The 9,871-nt window shown below is 54.7% G+C and overlaps 5 protein-coding genes across 5 annotated transcripts; 4 read left to right on the forward strand and 1 right to left on the reverse strand.

The window, feature by feature from the left end:
• The first annotated feature begins 690 nt into the window (after positions 1-690).
• Positions 691-3,255, forward strand: DACRYDRAFT_19710 (uncharacterized protein). The gene is made up of 3 exons (XM_040771626.1): positions 691-2,576; positions 2,627-2,975; positions 3,023-3,255. Exon 1 carries the CDS (start codon positions 988-990, stop codon positions 1,969-1,971), a length of 984 nt encoding a protein of 327 aa, XP_040633540.1. The 5' UTR covers positions 691-987; the 3' UTR covers positions 1,972-2,576; positions 2,627-2,975; positions 3,023-3,255.
• A 47-nt stretch (positions 3,256-3,302) lies between these two features.
• Positions 3,303-4,046, reverse strand: DACRYDRAFT_19711 (uncharacterized protein). Its single transcript, XM_040771627.1, has 3 exons — positions 3,754-4,046; positions 3,487-3,705; positions 3,303-3,432 (listed from the first exon to the last, which is right to left on the reverse strand). Exons 1-3 carry the CDS (start codon positions 3,995-3,997, stop codon positions 3,329-3,331), a joined length of 567 nt encoding a protein of 188 aa, XP_040633541.1. The 5' UTR covers positions 3,998-4,046; the 3' UTR covers positions 3,303-3,328.
• Positions 4,047-4,174: 128 nt separating this feature from the next.
• On the forward strand, positions 4,175-4,729 carry DACRYDRAFT_19712 (uncharacterized protein; the record flags this gene model as incomplete). Its single annotated transcript, XM_040771628.1, has 1 exon — positions 4,175-4,729. A coding segment is annotated over exon 1 (454 nt), but the record flags the coding sequence as incomplete, so codon positions are not given.
• A 1,127-nt stretch (positions 4,730-5,856) lies between these two features.
• Positions 5,857-7,233, forward strand: DACRYDRAFT_74193 (uncharacterized protein; the record flags this gene model as incomplete). The annotated part of the gene is made up of 2 exons (XM_040776053.1): positions 5,857-7,035; positions 7,085-7,233. 2 exons carry the CDS (start codon positions 5,857-5,859, stop codon positions 7,181-7,183), a joined length of 1,278 nt encoding a protein of 425 aa, XP_040633543.1. The 3' UTR covers positions 7,184-7,233.
• A 1,720-nt stretch (positions 7,234-8,953) lies between these two features.
• On the forward strand, positions 8,954-9,715 carry DACRYDRAFT_103597 (uncharacterized protein; the record flags this gene model as incomplete). Its single annotated transcript, XM_040767786.1, has 4 exons — positions 8,954-9,109; positions 9,240-9,293; positions 9,344-9,553; positions 9,611-9,715. 4 exons carry the CDS (start codon positions 8,954-8,956, stop codon positions 9,713-9,715), a joined length of 525 nt encoding a protein of 174 aa, XP_040633544.1.
• Positions 9,716-9,871: the final 156 nt, after the last annotated feature.

A 9,871-nucleotide genomic window follows, 5' to 3' on the forward strand; every position in this document is an offset into this window, starting at 1 on the left:
AGCCGGGTTGGTGGCGGATGCCTAGGCATTGTGGCTGCAAGACCACCAGGTGACGCCGTGATATTACGAGCACTAGGCGATGTCGTGCACATGAGACATTATGAGTCAGGTTGACGTTGTGTATAGTACTGGCCACGACACCAAAGTTGAGCAAGTTGTCACGTCCCAAGTGTAAATGAAATGGGTATCACCAGACGTACAGTTTGCTCGGAGTGGACGGAGAGAGCTGTGTGTACTAATCTCGGTGTCCCTATCACGAAATTCCATCACCTTCTGACATCCCAGGGTCCTTCCGATCTTGATCTTTTGTTTCAACATGTTACTGTAATTTCGCTTCGGTCACGCTTGTTGTAGCACTTTCCAGTGGGCCCTCCCTTCCCCATTCACTATCTGAACAGAAGATGTCATAAAATTTACAGCCAGCACGGAACATGCGATAGGCGCTAGTCGCTTTCCCGGGCGCTTCTGGCCGTTTTTTCCGCAGTTGCGACGCGGCACAGCAGCCTGGGGAACACCGCCGCGGTCAGCCCAGTCGTTGTCAGTACAACAGCCAACAAAGACTCATTTGCTGCGCTGTGCAGGGCGGAAGGGGTTTAGCCAATGGGGGGATTGTGTAGGTCGGCTCAGGGCGCGTGGGAAGGACGTTGCGTGACGGATCAGGTAAGGAGGGGCCGAGGCGGCGCGGGTCCCTACATCCCTCGTCACAGATCTAGAAGGCAAGGGGGAGGAGCTAGCGTGCGATGACTCCCAAGCGAGAGAGAAACAGCGCCTGCGGATAGAATAGACACTCACGTGAATGGACCTAGATTACACGTCATATTCCCGCGTGGTTTGAATAGGGGACTCACAGATGTCATTTAATGACTGGAAACGCTCCAGCTTTCTCTCCTTCAGCAGCTCAATCCTCAGACCTTCCACAACAAACAGCGACACCTTTTCACTTACCTTCTCAACATCAGCGAAATCCAACAGAGCAGCACAGCGACAATGTCTGCCCCAAATACGCCCCCCTTCCCTGCAGCACCTGCATATCGGCGTCGTTCCTACGTCCCGCCCTCGATAAGCCCAGCCGTCGTGCCCTCGGCCTGGCAGCCCTCGTCTTCGTCGTATCCCCCGCCCACGCCCATGGCTCCCTTGATGCACACCGTCCCCCTGCCTGCTGAGACTCCCAGGCCCTTCTCGCCTCGCGGCTTGCCATCGCCCGCGCTCACGTCCACGCCCCCTCCCATGGGTGGGATGTTCAGCCCTCGCTCCGCACCTGCCGTGCTCCCTTTCCCAGGGGGTTACCCCTGGCCCCAGGCTCAAGCCCCGGCTGTCCTCCCAACCCCAGCAGCATATGGTCGCGCGCAGCCCGCACCAATCCCCATCCCCATGGGTCGCCGTCCTGCCCATGGGCGCGGCCTGACCCTCGTCCAGCCTAGTCCACCGTGTCACGCCAGCCCGGCCTCCGCCAGTGCTTCCGAGCCGCGCTTTCGCTCCTCGGGTCAGTCATCCCCACTCAGCATCCCCACCGACGTCGACAGGGACAACACGCTCGTTATCCCTTCCTCGCCCACTACCCAGGCAGCGATTCGTCGCTCGCACGCTGCCATCTCCATGGCCCTGAACAGCGCGCATCCGGTCCTGTATGCTGGACGCAGATACCTTACTGCTGAACATCTCCTCGAGGCCATGAAATTCAAGTACCATCCAGAGGCAGCGGAGCAAGTTCGGCGCTCGCAACACCCGCGCAGGACGGCGGAGCAGCTCGGCCAATACGTGCGCCTGGATTGGGAATCACGCAAGGCCGCCAAGGTACAGGAGGTCGTAAGACTCAAGCACTTGCAGAACCCCGAGCTGGTGGAGGAACTGCTCGAGACGGGTAACAGCTGCCTGGTGGACGAGTCCGATCCGCAGATGAACCACCTCGGTGGGGCGTTGATGCGCCTGCGGTGGGAATATCAACCGAGCGGCGCAGACAGCCTGGGATGATTATTGGGCCTGGAGAAGAAGTGTCGACGATACCCAGCTGCCTCTCGGCCCTCAGGGCCAGCCAACGCACTTTCAACAGCATCTGCTACACCAGCAGCGTGCCCCCCGCAAATAGGGACGCCGCCCCACATCGCCATAGGGAACCGCGCAGCGCCTGGAACGACTTTCTGGGCCGGCGCAGGAGCCGGGATGGGATGTAGCATGCGAGCGCCGCGGCACACATGCATGACGGATAGGATAGTTTGTGGCTTGATCTGTCGTGCATCTGTTGATATGTACTAGCTTCATACACGGTAGATATAGACTGCTGCAAATGTCAGCGCATATACCCTAGCTGGTCACTCTCGTACGCACCAAGTAACGCTACGACACCCCAGTCAAGGGGCACGTCTCCTCTTTCTCGTCGTGCCCTCCGCGTCCCCGACACCATTTGCCCGCACCACCGCCTGCTGCCTCAGATGCTCCGGCACTTTCTCCCAATAGATCCTCTCCCTCTCTCCCTCTATCAGCTCGAGCCTGACTGAGCTCGCATCGCCATCTAGCGGTTTTTGGAAATATGCTATCGCTTGCTGTGCCAGGGCAGCAGAGGAGAAACGGATGTAGCACTATTCTCTTCCATCAGAACCCGTGAGAGGCGAAGGGAGGTGAGACGCACGGTATCCATCCCCTTCTGCCAGTCTACATAATCCACACCTCCGGCCTTTCCGTCCTCTAGGGCGGCAGTGAACAGCGCCTTGAGGGCAGTTTTGTTCGTCTGCTGAGGTAGGGAGCGGGCGAAGACCAGGCAGCCCGGTGGGTAGGATGCAGACTGAACTTGATGAAACGGCCGTTTCTTGGGTGGTGCGGTTGGGAGTTGTTTCATATGTGGTGGGGGAGGAGGTTGGCTGGTCATGGATGTTGCGGCAGTGCTGACCGTTGTGGTCGGGCCTGGTTTTGGTCTTGAAAGTTCAAGAAGTCGCCGTTGTTCAGCGAGATAGTCAGCTTTGAGTCTGAGCCAGTGCAACCTTCGAAGTAGTGTTAGATATTGGTGCATGACTCACAGTGTACGCACTTGGACAACGAACGAAGGCCATGTTGCTTGGCGAGCTCAATCATAGGCAGAAGCCCCTTCCTCTTAGTCATTTTGATACCACCCCCTTCTTCATCCTCATCTTCGTCCTCTTCGTCAGCTTCATCGTCCCGCATGAACGGCTTGCGCAGTTCATGCGAAACAACCCATGGCCAACGCTGGACGAACTGGCATGCTAATTCCTCACTTCTGAAGACGACGAAGGCAAACCCGCGGAACCGTTCTTGCTGGCTACGACTGTTAAGGGCCGGGGGAAAGGAGATGTGCTGAATTGCCGGTTCTATCGGGCTAGTGGATGTCGATGGAGGTGTTGCAGCGTCTAGCTCTGCGAGGAGGTCTGACAGCGCCTTGTGTACCCCCGTTAATGTGCGCTCTCTTGCAGGGAGATTCTCCTACAGAAAACGACACGGTCACAACGCACGCCCTAGCCTACTCATTGAACTCACCCACAACATAGACGGTGCTGCTCTCCCAACTCGAGTGCGTACGGTGTTGGAGCTCGTGACGTGGGAAATGGACCTCGTAGCCGTGTTGGCCAATGCGCATCTCCGGCCGAGTATCAGCAGGGAGTTGACGGAGTGCAGATACTATCTGAGCTTCGGTGATGCCGGGCGGTAGGTGGGATAGCAAGGGTGACGATGAGATCAAGGCCTGCAGTCGGACGTCTGTCGCAATCGTCAGCGCTCAGAGAGAAGAATAATAGTTGGACAGACATTCATCTCGGTCTAGAAGTCGTCGAGTCGCAGGTTCAATAAACAAAGAATATGATGATAGTGCCATAGAAAACAGGGCAAGAACATCGTCAGCATTGACAGTAGCCAAACGAGGCGTCTTTGACTGCTTTAGTTGAACGTGAGACGGCGCGGTCGATGTTGAAGCGACGTTGGCGGTGACCACAGACTCAATTGCCTTTGCTTTGCCCTTTACAGACCGTGGGACAAAGGCAAAGGAGGCCATAGATATGACTAAGAGGGCGTCCTCGACGTGTCCAGATGGCTGCTCGTCGTCGTTTGCAGGAGAGCGTGATCAACCGGACGTTCAGGGAACTGTGGCGCGTGAAATACATATCCGACGACGGCAACGTCGACGCTTGCTTGATCATCGACAACGACGACGACGTCAACACTTGCATACCGCATGCCTATATATCCTTTACTATAGACGACATGGACGCCTTCAAAGACCTCTGGGACAACGCCGCCCCTGCTGCTGCTGCTGCCCAAGCTGCAAAGTCCCAATCGCTCAACGCCGCTGCTGCGCAGGCGTCGGCGAGGTCGTACAACAGGCCCGACACGTTTGCTCTGCTCTCCTCTGCGCCCGGAAGCCGCACACTCACTCCATCACTGCCGGCTCAGAGGCCGACGTCGGCCGCTTCTGTTACCAGGCCTGCAAGCGAACCTAGGAATGGGGACGCCTTCAGCAACCTCATGTCCTTTAGCTCATCTGCCGCTGCATCGTCCAACCTCTCTCTCTCGGATAGACAGGCGAAGATGGAGGCTGAAAAGAAAGAGCGAGAGCGACAACAACATGAAGAGTACAAATCTCAAGGTGCATTCTGGGACAAGTTTGGAGGGGACGACCTCCTACAACCCACACCTGTGCCTGCTGCGCCCACGATGAGCACGGCGTCGAGGACGGCAACACCAGCGCTCCAACCCACTCGCCCTTCTCCTATTCCCCAAGCATCCCCCAAGCTCGCGGATACTGCAACGAACGGGTTCGACCTCCTAGACTTCGATTCACTCTCTGCCTCGGCTCCGGTGTCAAAACCTGCTTCTAAGCCTGCTTCGTCCGCTGTTTCCCCGGCCCCTGCTGCCGCGTCTCCGGATCCGTTCGACTTCGCAGCCTTCGAAGGGCCTCCCTCTCGAACTGACTCCCTGCAGGTGCCGCAGGAGGCAGGCAAGAGGTCAAGCACCCCGGGGAGTTTCGATTTCGGGGAGAGAGAGGATAAGCGCTGGGGCGGGGATACAGATGAGGAAGATGATATTCTGGGAGCGCTGAGCAGGCCAGTGGTGGACCGACCTAGAGAAGAACCCGTGCAGACCGCTCCCGTGAGTCGTGTAAAGCGTCTCATCATAACACTCTAAGGATCTTCATATTAGACCCAACCGCCTCGGCCTACCGCCTCATCCACTCCAGGACCCCCACGGCACATTGAGTCCCCGCCGCCTCACATCATTGGTCAGATAGTTGAGATGGGATTTTCCCCAGATCAAGCACGTTTCGCCCTCTCGACCACCACTTCCGGTGTTGACGTTCAAGCAGCTCTGGACCTCCTACTGGCACAGCAGGCTGCACTTGAGTCTGAAGGCGAAACGGAGGAGAGAAGGGTGGACCATACTCCCGAGAGGGTGCTCAGGATCGAGCATGATTCGGACGAAGAAGCGGCTATAGCGGCAGTCTACGAGCAGGAACGCGAAGAAGAGCGTCGCCGCCGGCGCAGACAAGGACCCACACGCCAAACCATGAATTCTTCTCCTCACCCGTTCTCCCCTCGTGGTCCTGGTTCCCCTCATCCCAGAGAGAAAGACTCGACACAGAAGATGCAGGAACAAGCGGATCGACTCATTGCCCAAGCCAGCGACTTCAGCATGAACATGTTCAATAAGGCGAACGCGCTGTGGAAGCAGGGGAAGGAACAAGTCCAGAAGGCGTATGAGGAAAGGAAGGCAGCTCAAGCTTCCGCGGCGGGCGGATCCGGTGGTCCAGGCGGCTCTGGTGGAGGATGGGGAGGAGAAACTGGGGGAAGAGCACGAACCGAGAGCGGCAAACCCAAGTGGGCAGAGGAGTCACGTTGGGAAGAGCCGACGAGTCCGATGAGTCCAGTGCATAGGCATGAAGGCGGGTTTAGGGATGAGGACGACAGCCATCCTTCCCCCCATCGGCACCGCCATCAGCATCATGAGGTTGCACCCCCTGCTCCCAGAGCTGCTGAACCGAACCGGCCAAGGCAGCGCCCTGAGGTCCAACAGGAGAGGAAACCGGAGCCTGCTCCCCGACAAGAACGCCGACAGCCGGCAAAGGAAGCCAACTTGTTCAGCGATGAGCCTATCGGGTACGTCTCTCCTGCTCGTCGACGCCGACCTGCCGAAGTTGCCTCACCCGCACGCCCCACCGTGCCTCCCGAAGCAGCAACCCCTCCTCAACCGAAACCCAGGCCACAGCGGCCTTCGGTTCCGATCACTCCTGCCGCTCGTTCTGCTTCGGACACGAACAAGGCGAAGGGAACAGAGTTTTTCAGACTTGGCCAGTTTGCCGAGGCGGAAGTCGCGTACTCGAAAGCCTTGGATGTGCTCCCTGAGGGGGCTAGTGCGAGGATCTTGGTTCTCAACAACAGGGCTGCGTCGAGACTCAGGACTGGAAACTCGGCAGGTGTGGTGGAAGACTCCGGGGCTGTTCTTACCCTTCTCGTCCTTGACGGAGCGGAATACAACCCAACCAGTGAGGAAGACTGGGAAGGGGTCAAACTCGGTGATGCTCTCGTTAAAGCCCTCACTCGGCGAGCTGAGGCGTGGGAGATGAGCGAGAAGTGGGACAAGGCTGCCGATGACTGGCAGAGGGTGGTCAGTCTGGGGACTTGGATCGGTAAACCAAAATGGGATATCGCCAATCGGGGATTGGATAGATGTAAGCGGATGAAGGGCGGTGGAGAAACGGCCACCGCTCCAGCGGTCTCAAAGCCGAAACCAAAACCAAAGCCAGTTGTGATCGGTGCCCCGGGAAAGCCTTCAGAAGCAGTTACTAGGTTGCAGCAAGCGAACCAGGAGCAAGACGAAGAGGAAAACCTACGAGCACAGCTTAAGGATAGCGTCGATGCTCGCCTCATCGCGTGGAAAGGAGGTAAGGAGACCAACATCCGTGCTCTTATCGCGAGTTTGGACATGGTCCTCTGGGAGGAGCTGGAGTGGAAGAGGGTCAATCTTGGCGAATTGGTCAGCCCCGCACAAGTGAAGGCAAAATATGTGCGAGCGATCGCTAGGCTGCATCCTGACAAGGTGGGATCTGTTCTCTTCTTGTGCCATCATGTGTTGATATTCCCGACAGCTGAGTGCATCGAAAGCAACAGTCGAGCACAAGATGATAGCCAATGGTGTGTTTGGCGCGCTCAATGACGCGTGGAACGCATTTCAGCAGCAAGGATAATTGATTGAGGCCTGTATGGAGACATAGAATTCTGAATGTTTGTATTCAATCAATTACCCACCGTTCAGATGATACCTTGCATATCTGTCCCCTCCGCTTGAAAATATCTGCTGCTCAATATGGCCTTGACGCTGCCTCACCCGGTGAAAGACCCCCAATGTAGGCCATGTGCACGGACATGATCGGTAATGGTACATATACGCATCAAACGATCAATTTGACCTCCTGAGCACGTAAAGAAGCAACACGTCTAAGTAAGCAGGTAGCCGAGAACCGATAAAAGCAAGTGTCGCTCTATCCCAACCAGGGGCCATCCAAGAGCCAGCCTTTTTTGAAATGTCAATCATATAACAGACAAATCGATAGCAGGTATCGCGAACCAGACTACTTGGAGGAGAAAACATGTCGAAGACCAAATCTAGACTGGCAAATGAAGGAAGTCTCACGGGTGGTTGAAGGAGTTGCCAATCCTCGAAAATAAGCACTCGTTAGAAGCAGCAGCCAAACATTGACGTTTTTCATGCTTTGCGCCGACATACAAGCAGAGTATATTGTCCTTGATAAATTATGAAAGAAAGCGGACCTGGCTGTTTATACATGCATATGGTTGTCGTTTCAAAGACGCCGTGATCGAGGAAAACCCCATATAGGGGTCCTAGCATCCGCAACACCCATATTATGTAGGGCTGCACATTGACAACACACATAAAAGATCAACTTGCACCATGGCCACATGTAAACTTCGAAACCCCGTTCCAGACTAAAATCAGTCAGAAAGATGGGCAAACTGTGGCAAAAAATGTGCCTTGCAATCCTGCTAAGCCTCTATATATAGCACCATAGTACGGACGAGGACAGCTTGATTTTGCATAGGGTCTCACAAGGGTCTCATGAGGGTCTGACTCCCCTAAATACTCAGACCCATTGTATGCAGGGTAATTAAATTTAGGTTCAAGCTCCACTTTAATGCTGCACATTATCTTCCGTGGCCTTGTCCCTTAGTGCACATCACTCACTGTGTGTGGAGGGGTCCTTGGCAGAGGCATTTGTAGGTACACCCAGGTGAGTCCCTGACTGCACTTTCCACAGCCTTACCAGGGTTTAATACATGAGGTGTTACCCAGGTCCACCAGGGCTGCTGGGTATTAGTATAGCACACCCTTACCTAGCTGTATTAGAAAAGGTAACCACAATCCATGCTTTGGTCTTCTGGGTAACCATGGTTATTGCATACTCAAGACCACAGTTACTATACTCAAGACCACAGCTATATACTCAAGACCACGTGATCCTTTCTTCATTGCCACCCACCACCACCCATCCCACATCTTCCACATCTTCTTCCTTGCCACATTTCAATGTGACCACATACCTCCAATGTGCTTATATGCATGTTGCTCTACCACCATCATCCAGCTCACCTTCTCTTACCTCCTCTCAACTCACCCACTCCACTCCTACTAATACTTTGACCTTTACTTGACTCTCATGGTTGTTTCACCTCTCAAGATAAAGGCTAGCACAACAGAGCTTTTGAAAGTCTTCACAGACCTCAGTGCTGACCAGCACTTGAAGCTGATGAGGGGACTCAAGCAGCTCAACTATAATGACATGGCAGGGTAAGCATGTCTGGCCTCACCACAACATTTCAGCAACTCACCATCTCACAGGGAAGTTGAAGCCAATTTCCTCCCTTGTGCCGAGTCATGTCAGGAGATCATCAACTCTGTCGTTGAACTCAACATGACGTTGAAGAGATACCACCAGACCATGGATGCTGTGATCAAGCGCTGGAACAAGAACAGCAAGACCATGAGTTCCAACTTTGAACTGGTCAAGGGAGACATGGAGCAGCTGGAGGTGGCCTTCAACTCTGACCTTGAGAGTGTTCATGCCAAACTCTACAAGCTTAGGAGGGAGATGGAGGTAATGCATGAGAAGATGCAGGGGGGGGGTTGAAGAGGATGGAATGGTTACAAGGGCTGGGCATCAGTCATGTTTCAAGTGCATCAGAGACAGCAATGCCATTGTCTCTGATGATGAGCGGCTTGCTCAGAAGGTCAAGACAAGCTTGACTTCTGAGCAGCTGCAGGCCTGTAGCATTGTGCAGGTGCATGACTCATCCACTCATATTGGATCCCTCACTAACCTTCCCTCCAGAAAAAACTCTGTTTGGCTCTGAATGCCATCATCAGTTATGACTCTGAGATGAAGGGCACGCCTGTGCCAGGCAAAAATGGCTTCAAACCCAATGTGCCTGAGGATGGCGAGCCATACGTACTGATCAACTGGGACACACCTGCTTGGAACAAGGGCACAAACAAGGCAATTGTTGACAAGATTGATGATCTTGTCATGAGCAAGCACAAGGTGAGTTTGTTTCATAGTGTTAGGGCAACACAGGCTGACTAAGTCTGCTCACCTAAGAGTGCCAAGAGTCTAAGCAGGCAACAAGGAAGTGGAGTAGACCTGATGACTAAGACCTATCTACAGTATAGGTACCTGTGGATGATCCTAAGAGACCAAGTCTGAAGAGACAGTCCCCAGGCAGAGTAGGCCTTATATTTATACCTCTGTGGTGGAACCTGCTAGAACATCTTGCTTACTCAGCCTAGTCAGGTGATCAGGTCATATGACCAAGGATGAGGTCATATGAGGTCATGCACAGCCATGCACAGCAGGTCACCT

Source organism: Dacryopinax primogenitus, assembly GCF_000292625.1.
Source record: "Dacryopinax primogenitus strain DJM-731 SS1 chromosome Unknown DACRYscaffold_1, whole genome shotgun sequence".
Lineage (NCBI taxonomy): Eukaryota > Fungi > Basidiomycota > Dacrymycetes > Dacrymycetales > Dacrymycetaceae > Dacryopinax > Dacryopinax primogenitus.